The sequence below is a fragment of the Sphaerodactylus townsendi genome, linkage group LG06 (assembly GCF_021028975.2).
Source record: "Sphaerodactylus townsendi isolate TG3544 linkage group LG06, MPM_Stown_v2.3, whole genome shotgun sequence".
NCBI classification, from domain to species: domain Eukaryota; kingdom Metazoa; phylum Chordata; class Lepidosauria; order Squamata; family Sphaerodactylidae; genus Sphaerodactylus; species Sphaerodactylus townsendi.
The window spans coordinates 53,737,617-53,755,280 of record NC_059430.1 but is presented as its reverse complement, the minus strand read 5'-3'; the positions used below and the strand labels follow the sequence as shown (position 1 = coordinate 53,755,280).

The following is a 17,664-nucleotide window of genomic DNA, read 5'->3' as shown; positions in this document are numbered from 1 at the left end:
GCCCAAGATTTGCTCTCCTCTTCACCTGCTCCATTCTGTCCATATCTTTTTTGAAGTAAGAACGGTCTCGCTGTGACATACCTTTGAAGATGCCAGCCGTAGATGCGGATGAAACGTTAGGAGCAAAAATGACCAGTCCATAGCTACATAGCCCAGAAAACCCACACAGCTAGTTGATTCCAGCCATGAAAGCCTTTGACAATACAATCACCAAATAACGTTTGCTGCAGAGTTGTTCTTCTCAGATTAAATGGAAAAGAGAACAATACTGGATTGCATCTAGGAATTTCATAATTTTCATGGAAATTGCCCTAATGAAATGAATTTTACTTCACTTCACCTCACACATGTTTATCAGTAAAACACAGCTCCAGACTTACCTGGGGCTGCTGTTGCAGCTGGGGATGGGCAAGAAGGGATAGGCCCATTGCACTGCGCATGAGCATGCCCAGGCCGGAGTCACGTGATGGGGGGCTGAGGCGCACCTATATAAGGCAGGCCCTGGCCTCTTTCAAGGCTTCAGAGCAAGCGGACCCACTGTCCTTCCCTCTTTTTGAGTGAGGCTTGTTGAGTTTATTCGTTGATTGTTAATTCTTTACGTCGTAGCCTTGGCAGGTATGGGCATAGGAGCACATTCTTTCTGGGGAAGCTGAGCTTGCACGCCGGACTTCCCCCTGGCTGGGGGCCTCAATAAGAGGTCTGGGGTGGGGCAGGCTTGATAATTCAAGCCACAGAGGCTCAGCTAGGGAGCCTGCTACCCCTGGCAGGAAGGGGTGTCACCTAATGGGCACGCACTCAGGTGGCACCTAGTAATTTTCTGTTCCTATTCCACAACACTGGGATTGGGGAAAACACAGGGTTCAGCAGGGTTGCTGATGGGCAGGTGGCCAGGAAGTGCCCCTTATGCTTACCCAGCTTCCTACAGTTGTTTAATAAAGTGGGCTGTGGCTAAGTTCATTCCAAAAAGGAAACTGAGTTTGTGGTTATCGGTTTAAGTGAGCCTCCATACATCAGCACACAAAATATTGGAGGCACTAGACACTCATGGTTTTTTCACCCCAAATTACCAGGTTTGATATATATTTTTTTCTGTAATAAAGAGGCAAACATAAATTTACATTAAAATACTTAGATAATAATAGCGCTATCTTTAAAAGTCTTCTGCCAGTACATCCCCAAGTTAAATGAACAGATCTTGGGTCAGAGGATATAACTGAGCATCTGAGACTCAGCCTTGCTTTTTGATGAGCAGCTTTGTAAGATGATAAGCTAGCCAGACGTACCTTCCAGCTAACCAACTTAACTGCTGCCTTAACATCAGGACACAGATGGATGGGAAAAAATGACCCTGACCTCCATAAGACCCACATTCCTGTGCAAGCATAGAAGCATGATAATCAGGAAATGATGGTTATTAGTTACAGAAAATGCATTATTGTGAAAACCTCAAGAAAAGTGCTCATGAGAGGAAGTGATTGGATTATAGGAGGAATGAGTGAATAAGACTAGGTCATTCCTACTGAGTAAATTGCCGTGATTTATAAGAAAAAGGGTATAGTGATATCTTACCCCATTAGTGGCTAGACTCATTTCACAAACAGTCTTAAATCAGTATGTGACAGTTACCATTGGTACAAGTTTATTTATGTAAGATGTTTGTTGTAAAGCCTTTGTAGAGAAGTTAACACATCTGCAGTTTCCAGTCCTGTTTTAGTTCATACCAGTTATTTGATGTAAATTCTATTTCTTGGTGTACATTCTTCAGTTATGATGAAAGCCAGTGAGGGAATGTCAAGCCACTTTTGAAGAAGGGTTAAAACATATTAATATCTTGATCCTAAATGAATTTCTATGAGAAGTATATGCAAGTCCCTTTGAGCCTGTGTCAGCTGTAGCTTTCACTCAGTCTTTGTTGGTTTCTAGTAATGTTGCCACAGGCTGAGTTGGCCATATGCATGCCGGCTACCATGGAGCTCAGTCTATGTTGACTTTTTAAAACTTGACTGCCAGTGTTCAAACCCAGCAATTTTAGTTGGTTTTCAAAAGCTTCTCCCTACAAAGAAAAAAAATGATCTTTATTGCCTCAAGCAACAACTTGTCATATTATACACAGTTTGGATGCTATGCAAATAGTCATCAATGTGTCATCAATATTAGTAATGCCTAGTATTAGGAAAACATCATTTAAACTTGGTCTTATATCAAATGGGTGCACAAATATCTGCACGTATGAGGTACTCAGGTCACCATCATAATTGGTTAAAGTGTTAAGTAGAATCCAGTTTTTCCATTTTTTTAAACAGAGTGGAATACTACACAGCCATGTTATATTTTATGCACCAAAGAATATTTTACTGCCACAGTTCCTATGTTTCTACTATATAGTTAAAATCAATATATTCATCTCTATGGATGAGTCATCTGATCTCTTATGCTTATGATTTTAAATCAAAATTCTTCATTCATGGATAAACCAAGAGAATTTGGATTGACCTTTATTACTGATTGTTTTGAATGAAGTTAATTGATGGAATAGATCTATTGATCTTCATATACTTTCATTTTGTTTTTGTAGCTCCAGATGCTCCTCCAGAAAATGTGTCTGTATTAGTTACATCTCCATACAGTATTAATATTAGCTGGAGTGAACCTATCATCATCACTGGGCCAACATTCTATCTCCTTGACATTACTTCAGTAAGTTCCTTCTGCTATATTAATTCTTTAATGAAACAAATTAAAATAAAGGCTAAAAATCATCTTGTGCCCTGAAAACTTTTCTTCTGAAGAAGCTGACTGTCAACTGTGAACAGTGAGGGAAATTTTACAGGTGGCTTAAAGGAGAAGGCATTACTGGGTGATGAGAAAAGGTGGTGTGAGGTCACAACAAAGAAGGCAGGGGGAACTTATATCAAGAGGAGAAATCTCTATGTATACTCTGTGGTGAATTTCGCACAGCATAAATATCACATCTTTAGGATTTTATTAAAAGATCCATCTGGGCATTTTTTCTTCCCACAGCACAAACATTGCTAGCTAAAATGGATAGCCTGCTGAATAGAGCTTTGGTCAGTTTCACAGTGGCACCCGCCATTTTGTATGCAGCAGATTCTCTGTGGAGATTCCCCATGGAGGTTTCTTCCACTTGTGTCTCATCTGTTTATTTCACTGTAAAAAGTAGATGAATGAAATTTGTTTAGCCTAGCGATCCTGTGCACGTGTTATTTTTCCTTTTGTGTATGGGGGGGGGGGGCAGTATGTCTGCGAAGCTACAGTGACACAAATATGTGCATATTTCAGCTTCTCTAGTTGTGTCACTGCAGCTTTGAAGACATTCCCCTCAATACAAAACAAAAGGAAAAATGACACATGCATGAGATTGCTAGGCAAAACAAATTTTATTCATCTACTTTTTACAATAAAACAGCAAACAGATATGCTGCAAGCAGAGGAAACTTTTGTGGGGAATCTCCATGGAAAATCTGCTGCAGCACACAAAATGGCAGGCGCAAGTGGTGGAAACAAAGGTAAGAGGTTTGGGCAAGAGAAATAAAGCGTTTCCAGGCAGGAATCATCTTCAACCCAGGAAGGGGGGGAAAGATTGCTAGTTTAGCGATTTATGAAAAACCCGGATTGAGAGGAAAATAATGGGCTGACCTCATTTTGGAGAAGATTGTCCTAAAGACATTATATTTGTGCTGTGTGGAATTCACCTATGTTGTTTTGTAACATCCTTAGCAGAAGCTGAACTATACCAGCATCATTTAAACCCCTATACACCTCATAAGCTTGTTTGAAAATATCCAGTCATCTTGGAAGGTACTGCACAAACTTTTTTGTAATTGTGTGATGACTGTTGCAATTTATAGGATGAGTTTTAAAAAATATATTAGTACTGTATACTATTATTTTATTTTGATTATTTGGATTTTCATGTTGGGTTAATGTACTTTTAATCCTTCGAAGTGTAGTAGCATTCAAATACCATAAACCGGAGAGCCAATGCTGGGCAACTCAGTTAAACCAGTTTGTATAAACTGATTTTGACCATGTTAATTAGAACAAAATTAATTTAAATCTAATGTTTCAAGAGCTTTTGGATTGTAGAAAAGTGTACTTAGAAAAATACAACCTTCAGTTCATTTTTCCATTATTTGGTTTTGTATTTAAGAATGGCTTCTTAGTCAGCATTGTCTTATATATGATCATTAGCTACAGGTGTGAAGTCTATATAGACAGGTCCACCATTGCTTAAAGCCCAATAAAACTATCAGTCTGACTGTAGTAAAAATCCTGGAATAAAACGTTATAGCTCTCTAGGGAAGCTGTGTGCTACTGCTTCAGATTCCACCAACAAGCAGTATTTCACAGCACTCCTTTCCTATTATTTCAACTGATGTGAATATTGTCAGAAATGCGTTTTTAAAAAATCAAACATGGTAATTTTAAAATGACTGTGTGTGTGTATAATTCCTTGCTCAGTCATAAAAATCAAACATGGTAATTTTAAAATGATTTTTATATAAAATGTTTGATTTTTATGATTGAGCAAGGATTTAAAATTCCCTTGACTGAATGTGGCACACAATCTATACTGTTCCTATATTAATATCGTATTTGTTAGTGTATATTTGTTAAATCTTCTATTTGCCTATCAATAGATCTGAATGGTGAATGCAGTACTCAACTGTAACCCCCAGGGATAATTAGATCCCACTTTGTCTGTGGTGTACACATTGCGCTAATAGTGCAGTAGCATTTGTGAATTTAGAAAGAGGAGAAAGAAAAGTTTATCATTGCTAATGTGAAAGAGCTGTTATTAACATTTCTCTTGTAGATATTATTGAATAGCCCTGTATTTCTTTTTTTAAAACTGTGTGTTGATATCTGTCCCAGGAAATGAGTGTCTGTTTAGTACATCGGATACTTTAGTTAAGGTTAACTCTCAGTGGGGTTACTAAGGCACATCTGTCAAAGAAAATATATGATTGAACTATCTTAGCAACTGCATTTACGATTCAGCTGACCCACAGGGAATGCTACTGTTAAGATAATTTCTTTCTGATTCTAATGTTCCAATATAGAGGATAGCTAAGTGGAAGAGATTTTATATGTGACTTACAGTCCAATCCAGAGGAAGGAGGAATTCCCCTCTGGAGCCAGCACAGCCCAGTGAAGGTGTGGGTGTCCACCCTTCTGTCTCAAGGAACAAATGAGCCGATAGAGGGGGTACTTACCCCCACTGTCAGGTGCCGTGTGTTTCAGTGGTGCCCAACCCTGAAGCTGTCGCCATCACCTAGGCCTGCTGGAGCAAAATACTGCACTGACATAGCTAGGAACAAGCTTGGGTTGGGCTGGGGGCAGGGCCAATCTTAGTCAGCGTCCACTGCCTAACTGGGCCCCATGCATTGGCAGAGCCACTGGCAAAGATACGTAACAATTTTCATGGTGTATCTATATTCTCCCCTATGGGGGACTTTTGGTGTTTTAAAAAACTTTTTGGGACTTCCAGCACTGTGGGAAAACCCTTTGGAGGGGGCAGGGTAGTGCCAGAGTGGTGCTGTCCCTGCCCACTGGGCCCCTCTGGATTGAGCTGTATATTTACTATATTTGTTTGATAACCTTTATCTCTACTACCACTTAATTCTTCAAGATTGCTTGTGCTTTGTAGTGTGACAGCTGTGGCACAAGAAGCTGGAGGCAGGCTCATGTTGTATTTTATCCCATGCAGAAAAGGACCAAAGAATAAAGAAATTAGAAGAACTTTGGGGATAGAATTTTCTGACAGTGTCTGCCTTCAAAAGGCTGTCTGGTCCCTTTGCTGCAGAATCTGCTCCACACTGTGGTGCCAGATCTTTCTAGGGCAGGATCCAAGTACAATGTGAAAAAACTCATTCAGTTCCTTAAATTAGAAAAGACAAGGTAGTTCTCCACCAGAGCAAGCTGGCTTAATGTACACACACATGAAATTTGGCACACCTGTTCCTTACATACTCCAGGTGCTCACTAAGAAAGGATTTCCCAAAATATTCACTTCCACTTGATTTATTACTTATTTACTGTTTTCACTGCTCATCTGTGGCCATCTGCGTGAACATTCCAAGGGCAAACCAACCCCTCAGTCCACAGTCACGCTGTACAAACATTCTAAGGGTGACAGTTAAACACCACCAGGTACATGTCCTTCACCAACTGCACTCTAACACCGCCCTCCACAACACATGTGAACCTATTTGAAAACAAACCCATCAGTCCACGGACAGGCTGTGAGGAAATATGCTGCATGTCACCTCAAAGTTCACAAACAGGCTGCAAAAAAGTATGCTGAATGTCACCCAGAAGTTAACAGACAGGCTGTGAAAAAGTACTCCCCACCCTCACATTAACAACACTGCTACAGCCAAATACAATCAAAACAGATTACAAACCACACTATCACCTTGGACTACTAAACATTTGTCGAGTTTTGCATATGGACATTAGATTGCTTATTGTAGAGACAAGTTTATTGCTCTCGGCTTCCGATCACCCTGTGCTTGGTGTTGTGCTCTGAAGTGGTGGGATGAGTCCCCAGGAATGTGCTGCAGTGGCGGTACAGTCCAGCTCTCTGCCCTTCAATCCAACCCTGAACCTCTTCACAGCCTTCTCACTCATCAGCATCCAATGGCAGAACACTTCCTTTCTGCATCCCAAAAATACAATGGCTGCTTCCAAATGACGTCTTTTGGAGCCCACCAGGTGAAAGAGAGCAATAACACACTGCATTAGAAAAAGACAACTACAGGAAGCTGATGCAAAATATGTGAAAACAAACCCATCAGTCCACAGGCTGTGAGAAAATATGCTGCATGTCACCTCAAAGTTCACAAACAGGCTGTAAAGAAGTATGCTGAATGTCACCCTGAAATTCATAGAGAGCCTGTGATGAAGTATGCGTAGCGAAGTACCCTGCTAGTTATTTAAATAAATACAAATAAATAAACTTTAAATGGTGCTGCAGCAGAAAATTTGAATATGAACTGTTTCACAGAAATTTGGAAGCATTTTAGCAGAATTTTGTCACAATTTCAAGAGGTCTATGATTAAGTCATTATAACTTTAAATTTTGAGATCTGGAGTTTGGATCTGGATAATCAAATTCTTTAAAATTCTCAGAATCCTTACAACACTTCAAGATGTGGAGCTATGGCACTCGAAATAAGTAGCCTTCAACTTCTGCTAATCCTCCTCTAGTATTAGACCTCATCAGGCATCAAAAATTGCAGGAGTAAGATACTTTGGTGATTTGCTGGTGTAGATCATTGTAGAGGTGGATCAGGAAAGGCATGCCAAAATTATGCTCATCTGCAGATACTAATGGGTTCTATTGGTTTCCAGAATGCTCTGTGGGATCTGAGCTGAGAAGACCCTGGCTGGGGTTGAGGATAGCTGGATACTCTTGGGGTCAGGGACCACCAGTAAGTTGCTGTCCTGGCAGAGCTCTCTCTCAAGTGAGACCTGGACTTGTGGGATTTGATGCAGTTTTTGCAGGGCATATCAGACTGAGATGTTCTGGCAGGCTGATTGAGGACAGTGACTGTTTTAATTTTAGCTGGCCTCTTCTCTTCTCCCTGCCCTCTTTATCTTTACCTATATCCACCGACTTTCATTCCCCATCCTTTCTCTATTGAGGGTACCCTGCTGTCCCTCTTCCCTTATTTTCCTCCCCATTATTGTTATATAGGGTTTAAAATTGTAAATTATGTGATTTGAAAATGTTGTGAGCAGCCACCCTGAGCCTGACTTTGTCAGGAAAATGCTGGTTAAAAGGAGAAAGAATAAATATTTTTTAAAAAAATATATTTTTAAAAAAACAAAATTTAAAAATCATGCTCAGAAAAATAGCCTGGATATTTACCTCACCACTGAGAATATATTTGTGAGATTAAAAAATACTGCATTATACAAAAAATGTTAGAAGTTTTCATTTCATTGATGTTTTCCTTTAAAATGTATGAAAGATTTTTGGTTATCTAATATCGTATGTTCCAGACAGTTTTTGCTTTTTGAAATTTGTAAAAAAAACCACAACGTTTTGTAAAGGACCCATGTTGGTGTGAATCATTCAATATTCAAAAATGAAGGCAAGAGAGGCCTTTTCTAATCTCTTAAATATTGCTATTCAGTTCATTATATAACCTCTCTGCTTTGTATAGGTTGATACTGATGAATATAAAGCTTCATTTGTCAAAACAAATGATGAAATCAAAATGCTTGAGGTTTCAGATTTAAAAGCATTTACACGGTATTCGGTAGTGGTCACTGCTTTTACAGGAGACATATACGCTGCGCACATAGAAGGCAAGTCAAGCACTTCAGTCATTGTTTCCACTTTTGAAACAGGTAAATCGATCTAACTTGATTATTGTTTTTCTGCTCTTCATTTGTGTTCAGAAAAGGAAATGTAAAACCAATATTATATTATGCATTTAAATTAAATGTTAAGAAAAATAAGAGATGAGCTGGTATCCCTATTTATATTAGCTGCAACGACACAAGAATAAGAGCTTTCAAACCCAACAAATAAAGACTTTCAATTCACTCCAGTTTGCTGCTCCTTTTCCCAGAATGGCAATTTTTAAAAACTGACCACTGACATCTGACTTATGGCGACTCCTGGTGGGGTTTCAAGGCAGGAATTTTTTCAGTGGTGGTTTGCCATTGCCTGCCTCCACATCAGAACCCTGATATTTTTTGGAGGTCTCATACAAATGCTTGTCTGGGTTGACCTTTCTTAGTTTCTGAGATCCAACATGATCAGGCTAGCCTGGGCTATCCAGATCAGGACTCAGTATGTATATCTCATTTACAGCTCAATCCAGAGCTGTCTGCCGGGCGGGAGCTACTTTGGTGCTGCTCTACCTGCTCCATAGGGCTTTCCTGTAAAAAGCAAAAAAACCAAAATGCACCTCTGAATCCTCCATAGGCCAGAATAGAGATATGCCATGAAAATCATAACATATCTCTGCTGGGGATTCTGCCAGCACATGGGGGTCAAAAGGTTTCTGGAGCCCGAATAAGGTCAGCCCCACCCTCCAGAATACCTTCAGAATGCCGCACAACTGGCTGCAGCATGAGAGCACTGAAGCAGAGCTAGGCATTGTGGCCAGGCGTCTCAGTGCTTTGCGGCAGTCTGGTGCCAGCACATTTGGCTCTCCACAGGCGTATGTGACCCAGAGAGGGCAAATCCACTTCTGTAAGCTTGTGCCACCTTTAGAGGGGATTCCCTTCCCCCAGGTTGAGCTGCCCAAATTACTTGTGTGTCTCTTTAGGGCAACCAAGTTATACCATTCTGGGAAGTTTTTTTAAAATAAACTAACTGTATTGCTTTGATGGTCTGTTTAAAAATATAATACTGTAAAAAAAAACTGTGATATTTTCCAGGTATCCAAAAGTAAGTTTCATGTTCTTTTATCATGACACATCTGGATTTTAATATACAAATAAATCTAATTTCAAAAACTCAGTTATTGAATATTTTTTCAGTGCCCAGAGACCCACTTAACAACTTAACATTTCAGAAGATACCTGATGAAGTGACAAAGTTCCAGGTGACATTTATGCCACCACCCGAATCTAATGGGAATATTCAAGCATATCAAGCAATAGTTTACAAAGATGATGATCCTACTGTCATCCAGATCTACAACCTGAGTGTTATAGACAGAACAAACAAGTCAGTCACTGCCATGCTAGAAGGACTAAAAGGAGGACGTACTTACAATATCAGCGTACGTTAAACACTGTTTCTTTAAATTAGCAAAATATCTTAACAGAAACAGGAAACACAGCTAAATGCACATCTTGATATCCAGTTATATTTTTCAGTTGTCATTAAATGGTAAATAAAAAATATGCCAGTGTCGGGAAAAATTGTACGATCAATCATGACTTGCAAACATTAATTTGTAATTTCCGAATTCAATAAAAATTAGTTCAGTGCCAGTGTGCTTCAAATCCAACCCTGACTTTATCTATATAGGCTTTAAATATTATTTTAAGTATACATAACACTCATGCAAAACATTGACTCTTATGTATGTTTAGGTTAAATAGATTTAATAGAAAGTTTCATTTGCATTTAGGTGTATGCAATCAATGGAGCTGGTGCAGGACCAAAAATTCAAATGAAAATAACTACAGATATTAAAGGTAGGCATGGATGATACTTGTACAGTTTTTTAAAAAGATGTATTTAATAATTATAATTATGCTATATGCCGTAACTACAGTAAAGTTTATACTTTCTCTAGGAGAGGAATATCCTAGACCAGGGGTAGGGAACCTGCGGCTCTCCAGATGTTCAGGAACTACAATTCCCATCAGCCCCTACCAGCATGGCCAATTGGCCATGCTGACAGAGGCTGATGGGAATTGTAGTTCCTGAACATCTGGAGAGCCACAGGTTCCCTACCCCTGTCCTAGACTAACACCTGCAAAGTTAGATGCTTTAATACCTTCTTTCCAATCCCATTGATACTTTTATGTTAAACGTTAGCACTGATTCGGACCAAATCTGTGAAACCCTTAAGCAATAAGTTTAAATAGATCCATATTTTCCCCATACTAATGCATAAGTCAGTTATGAAATCAGCAGGACCTATTTTCAGGAATGAGGCTGCACAATATTTTGTGCTATTTCTGCAATATTCAATTAAAAGAGAGTAATTTCATATCAGCCCACAAAAATAATGTACATAATGTTAATGTAGATGAGATTCAATTTTATGGGAATTTTTAAAATGAGATATCACTGCACTGTTTATAGCTTAATCACATGATTTCTGCCACCATTTGACTCATGCAAAGGGGCTATCACCTTTGACCAGAAAAGGATGCAATCCTCAGTCCAATCCTATGGAGGGGCTGTTGTGGATCTTCTCCAGCATCCAATTGGACACTGCTGCAGGGGGGCAGAACTGGCATTAGTTGGCTTACACCTCAGTTTCGCAGGTAGTTGTGCCATGCAGAGGCGTAGCTGGACAAAACTGCGCCCAGTACGCATTCAATATTTTCCACCCCCCATGGCCCCCCTGCAGCGCCTCCCCTTCCCCCTTCCCACACTTACCTTAGTTCCTTTCCTTTTTCTAGAACTTTTTCAGGCTGCAAAAGGCCGTTCACAGTAAAAACGGCCTGATGGAAACTGTACTTCCCAGGAGACCTTGTGAGCCCCAAGGTCTCCTGGGAACTGTAGTTCCTCAGGCCGTTTTTACTGCGAACAGGCCTTTTGCAGCCTGAAAAAGTTCAAGGAAAAGGAAAGGAACTAAGGTAAGTGTGGGAAGAGGGGCGCTGTGGGGGGGGGTGCTACAGGGAAGTGGAGGAAAGGGGGAGGGGCTGGGTTGATTTTCTGCACCCCCCAGGCGTGCGCCTGGTGCACGGCGCACCCCCCGTCCCTTGTAGCTCCGCGACTGTGCTCCCACTCCCTATCAAGAAAACACAGGTTCTTGTTGCAGAATTAGGAGGTACCACCTCTATTTAGCCATAATAGAGGATTTTCTGGCAGCAGTTGTTTTTTTTTTTTGCATTTTCTTCTGCCAGAAAGCCCTCTGGAGGTTGCAGGATGGGGCGGCAGTGGTGCCACCCCTGGTTGCCTAGGGCTATGGATTAGGGTGTTAGTATCATAGTTTATAGCTGCTTCTTTCCCAGTGCCAAGGGGTTTTAATGCCCAATCATCTGAGCTGCTGCCTTTGGTCATGGGCTTGTTGAACGGTGGCTATTACAAGGAGAGCTGATTCCCTCCATTAAAGGTGGCATGACTGATAAGCATCGTAATATTTATTTGTCTCCAAATAGAACCACCAAGGCCTAGTGAAAAGCCAATGCCAGTTTATGATACTAGTGGAACACTGCTGGTCACTCCTACAACAATTACTATTCGCATGCCCATCTGTTACTATAATGATGACCATGGACCTATCAAGAAAATACAGATTCTTGTGGCAGAATTAGGAGGTACTGAAAACGTTTTAAAATATATGTTTAAACATATGAACCTTTGGGGTGTTGTGTGGTTTCTGGGCTGAATGACCATGTTCTAGTAGCATTTTCTCTTAACATTTCACCAGCCGCAGGAGAAAATGCTACTAGAACACGGCCATACACCCTGGAAACCACACAACACCCCCCCCCCCCCCAGTGATTCTGGCCGTGAAAGCCTTCAAAAAATACATATGAACCTTTGTTTTGTATTTTGTTTTTACTTTTTTAACTTTTTTGGCTTTGATGTCATAGCCTTGATTCTGTCACTTAGAGCCAGATTTTCTCCTTCAGATGCATGATATTTGTTAGAGTAATATTTTTGTAGTTGGGCAAATTATTTTTCCTATAGCAGTAAGAGGACCAAAATAAATGCACAATCCTTTTTGATTAATAGATGAGATGTGTAACTCACTTATTCTACTTATTTAATCTTTATATACTGAAATCTATGTGTAAGAGATATTCCTATCTTATTAAATGGAATAACACAGGAATTTGAATTCTCACATTAATTTATTCATGCATGGTTATAGTCACTTAAAAATTTTATGCTATTTATTTTTCTCTTCGAGTACTTGTAGACACCTTCACTTGGTAACAATAGCTATATGTGAAGTCATACACGTTACCATGTCTTTACAGCAATTCAATATAATATTTCCATTGAATTACTTGCTTATCTAATAAATTTGTTTTGTGATATTTTTGTGGTTCAATTATTGTATATTTTTGTGAATATTTTTTCTGATTCTAGTTCAGAATGATAGCAATGTAACCAAGTGGTATGATGCCTACTTCAGAAAACCAAGACCATATTTTGCAAATGATGGCTTTCCAAACCCTCCATGTATACAAGGAAATGAGGGGCTGAGCAGCAATGATGATGTGTATGTAATAGGAGCTGACAGTACATGTATGATACCAGGCAGTGAAGAAAGAATTTGTAATGGCCCATTGAAACCCAGAAAGCAATATTTGTAAGTATATGACTCACATTTTCCATCTGTGTAATTAATATTATTTTGGGGCTAAAATACGTTAATATTCTAGTGGTATTTTCAGAAAAACCTTACTGAAATAAATAAAATAAATAAATAAAAATGTAAAATTAGTTTTAAAGGACTGGTTTTGACTTAAATGTGTTATTCTGCCTGCAGAAAAGTACTTTCACTGGTGGAGGAGCAGAGGACATTTTTTTCCACTTCCACCTTCCAACCGTAGATTCCCTACTTTGCCCCCCCAATGCAATTTCTTATCCCCCAGGAGCAGAAGTTTGGGGCAGAGGCTCAGTCTGATGAGAACCAGACCCTGCAGGATCTGACCTAATTTCACAAGGCCTATAAGATGGAGCTGTTCCACGAGGTCTGTTGTTTGAGACAGCAACAGTATTCCATCAAGTGGGCCTCCCTTCTCCTCTCCCCCCTTCATCTATCTTTTTTAAAAATTGGGCTGTAATGAAGTAAGAAGTATGGGAAATTTATCTGTGTTTGAGTTTTTAATGCCATCTAAGTAATATTATATTAGATAGCTATTGGTTCATTGAGACATTTTATGGATTTTATTGTTTTCTTATGTTGGAAGCTCCCCTGAGACGATAACGGAAAGTGCAACCTATAAATAGAATTAATAAAACAAACACACAAACTAGGCATCAGATCTGATCTAGTACACCATGTGTGCAGCACTGGCACATGGACAGACTAGCACAAGGCAGCCCCTACTTTGGCAGGTGTGTATGGGCGCACGTATTGGTACAGCATCAGGCTGTTAAAGGGCATAAGAGGTCTTTGATACCAGTTCTGCTTTATCAAGGAATGCCTCATGTTTATTATATTTATTGTATGCCATTTATGAAACTGGAAAGGTGAAAAGTGTCCTATCAATACCCTTGAACTCTAACTTGTAGACATTCATAAGTTGTGACTAACAGTGCAATCCAAAGGGGTGTTGAAGCCCATTGGAAGCAGCAGAAGGGTTGTGCTGGTGCCAGTGCCACCAGCGCTGCACCCAGTGGTACTAACACTGGCTCAGAAAGACTTACCTTGGCAGCTGGGTCCTGCAGCGCCGGACCCTGGAGGTTTCCCTATGCTGTTGCTTCTGAGACACAGAAGACATCGCTGGCATGGAGAAGTCATTCCCCGGGAGGTGGGGTGGGGTGGGAATTCTCTCCTTCAACTGCATGGACTTAAGTATGGTATAAATCATATTCCTCTTTGGGCGTTCCCAGGAGAAAAAGGAGTTTATTTTTCTCCCCCCAGTACCCACACCACCAGTTGTTTCATTGGAGGCAGTGCTGTGGTGGTGTCCGCAGGCACTGCTCTACCACCTACCTCCCTTTGGATTGGGCTGCCCGTTCCCTTATTTGATAATTACTGGATTCTGTACATTGCTAGATATAGAATATGTGCTATGCTTGGTGGATCATTAGTCTAGCCCACTAGAGCAGTTTCTGTTCCTGAATTAATTATTGTATTTTTGCAGGTTTAAGTTCAGAGCTACAAATATCAAAGGCCAATTTACAGATTCAGACTACTCTGACCCTATCAAAACTTTAGGTAAGGAAAATGTCACTAAGCAGTAACAGCACTGTGTACTTTGTGTCCCTTCTGCTAAAAAGCCATACTAATTTTGACCCTCTATCCTGGTTGCCATGAAAAAGTGAATTGCACACATTGAAGAGATATTGACATGTGGTGTTCCAGTGCCGTGGGATAGCTTGCCTGTGCTCCATATACCAGTTTTATGTGTTTTTGTATTTATATATAGGGTTTGTACCCTACTTTTCCTGAACTCAAAGTAGGTAACAGAAAAGGAACAATAAATACAAAATCTAATACTGACTGAAAATACTATTTAAAAGAACATCCAAATAGTTAAAAGCAATACTTGCAACAATATTTAAGTTCTCCAGTTTAAAACAGCAGTTACCTGTTTCACATCCCCACCATACAATACCTCATGTTCTGAATTATCAGTTAAAACATTATTTAAACAAAGAGATTTTCAATCCAGAAGAACAGCCAAGAAACTGCTGGGTTTTAAAAATCCCCTTGGGGTGCTAATTTCATATCTAGGCATAGCCACTCAGAATGTTCTGTTCCTTGCCATAGTTGACCTAACTGGACAGTTGGAAGTCAGGAAGAGCTTTCTGCAAGTGAGGTTGCCAACTGCCTCAAATTGTTCTGTCCCTTTAATAGAGGATTAATTGGATTTTTTTACCTCCATGCAACAGAAAGCTTTAATAGTCCATTTTCACACATTAAGCTTCTGATAAAGGACCAAGAGCCTTTTCTTCAATTTTGTTGATAATGAACCTAGCAGACTTGTTAGCTTGATCTTAATATTCTTGCGAGCTTATTTGGAGAGCAGTGCTCAGTTCTGTGGGTACAATGTTATGAAAGACAGGCACCTTGAGTTGAGCCTGGAAACAAACTGGTACCATGTTCCCCTGAATATAAGTCATCCCCTGAGAATAAGACATAGTAGAGGTTTTGCTGAAGTGCTAAATATAAAACATCCCCCGAAAGTGAGACGTAGCAAGGTTTTTGTTTGGAAGCATGCCCGTCGAACAGAACACCAGAGCATTCAGCTGTGGAGTGGAAAAATAAGACATCCCCTGAAAATAAGACATAGCGCATCTTTGGAGCAAAAATTAATATAAGACACAGTCTTATTTTCGGGGAAACACAGTAGTTAGTGCAGCTGCTGTAAAATTGATATGATCGAAATGATTAGTTGAAACTTCCAATTTGTCTTCAGAGGCAGATCATGAACAGCATATTGCAGTAGTAGAATCTTGAAGAGATACAAATGTCTGCAGGAAGTGAAGATGTAGGAGGCACATTTAGGGCCAAACCACTCATTACATTTTGTAATGTTTCTGAACTAGTATTAACTACAGTCTCACCAACAAGTTTCTGAACAAAGTAAGGGAATGGGCTCACTTTCCAGCAGATGTTAAAGATGTTGATAGACTTTTCAGCTTTTTCTTGCAAAATTGTGCATATGCATGACACTGAGAGGCCAACTACTTTAAATGACACTCTCATACCGTGTTTCCATTTTTGCTCCCAAAGATGCACTATGTCTTATTTTCAGGGGATGTCTTATTTTTCTGTGTTCTGTTTGTCGGGCATGCTTCCAAACAAAAACTTTGCTATGTCTTACTTTCGGGGGATGCCTTATATTTCGCACTTCAACAAAACCTCTACTATGTCTTATTTTTAGGGGATGTCTTATATTCGGGGAAACAGGGTAGTTCTTCTTTATCCATCTTTCTGCCTGTGGTCCACAAGAACTGCAGAAACTCTTTATGAGGTGTCTCTGTGCCTCAGCGTGGCAAGGGCAAAATGCCTGCTGGCGTGTGAACCAGCAGTAGTTACTGCTATTAAGCTATTGCTTGCTTCACAGCCCTAAAATAATTATATTTGGAAAACTATAATAGTAGATGATTATTTTAAGTCTTTTTCTAGTCTTTGATGAAATGTATGATATGCTGTCCCTAATGAAATATAGAAGAAGCAAAAATAACTTTCTGATATTAGTTTTCTTTAAATTTTAATTAAGATTTTGCCTACTTTATATATTACAGGTGATGGACTATCTGAAAGAGCTGTAGAAATAATACTTGCGGTTACATTGTGCATACTCTCTGTGATTCTTCTTGTGGCTGCAATCTATGCCTTTGCACGGTAAATACATTACTAATTGTTCAGCTAAATTATTTTAGATTTAAATAGTGAAATTAACTCGACTTTTCTCTGCTAGCTCTAATGTTACAGTGTTGTTTAGCAGCAAGAAAAATATGTTTATGTTCATTTGTTGCTGAGTTAGCTTTTAGATGTTCTATTACTACAGATCTAAATGTTTTGAAGTCTAATTGCAGCCCCAACTATTATCTGGAGCATAAATCTGAAGCTGTTGTTCACTGCTGGCCCAAATAAAGTTTTGAAAGCTTTACTGAGACTTCTATCTAATGGATTCAACCGAAAGTTGCTAGCCAAAAATCAGTTCTAGTCAACTATGCAGAAGATAGAAAACATTGGGACTCTTTAGTTTGGAGAGGATACGTCTGAGGGGGGATATGATTGAAGTCTATAAAATTATGCATGGGATAGAAAATGTTGACAGAGAGAAATTTTTCTCTCTTTCTCACAATACTAGAACCAGGGGGCATACATTGAAAATGCTGGGGGGGAAGAATTAGGACTAATAAAAGGAAACACTTCTTCACGCAACGTGTGATTGGTGTTTGGAATATGCTGCCATAGGAGGTGGTGATGGCCACTAACCTGGATAGCTTTAAAAGCGGCTTGGACAGATTTATGGAGGAGAAGTCGATCTCTGGCTACCATTCTTGATCCTTCTTGATCTGAGGTTGCAAATGCCTTAGCAGACCAGGTGCTCGGGAACAGCAGCAGCAGCAGGCCATTGCTTTCACCTCCTGCATGTGCGCTCCCAAAGGCACCTGGTGGGCCACTGCGAGTAGCAGAGTGCTGGACTAGATGGACTCTGGTCTGATCCAGCAGGCTCTTTCTTATGTTCTTATTAACGGTTGTCTAAAGAAAAATAGCTGTTTTGGGGGAAAGTAATGGGACAATAAGATATGGGGGTGTCTTTGGAGGAGAGCAGAGGTTAATGCTATCT

General features: G+C 39.8%; 1 protein-coding gene across 1 annotated transcript in view; it reads left to right on the top strand.

Moving 5' to 3' along the window:
• Positions 1-17,664, top strand: part of PTPRQ (protein tyrosine phosphatase receptor type Q) — a 135,379-nt gene that overhangs the window by 82,710 nt on the left and 35,005 nt on the right. Inside the window, exons 36-43 of the mRNA XM_048501555.1 lie at positions 2,576-2,697; positions 8,196-8,382; positions 9,526-9,770; positions 10,125-10,191; positions 11,833-11,991; positions 12,773-12,995; positions 14,500-14,573; positions 16,610-16,709. Of these exons, the coding sequence (XP_048357512.1) occupies positions 2,576-2,697; positions 8,196-8,382; positions 9,526-9,770; positions 10,125-10,191; positions 11,833-11,991; positions 12,773-12,995; positions 14,500-14,573; positions 16,610-16,709 (1,177 nt within the window). The remainder of the gene's footprint in view (positions 1-2,575; positions 2,698-8,195; positions 8,383-9,525; positions 9,771-10,124; positions 10,192-11,832; positions 11,992-12,772; positions 12,996-14,499; positions 14,574-16,609; positions 16,710-17,664) is intronic.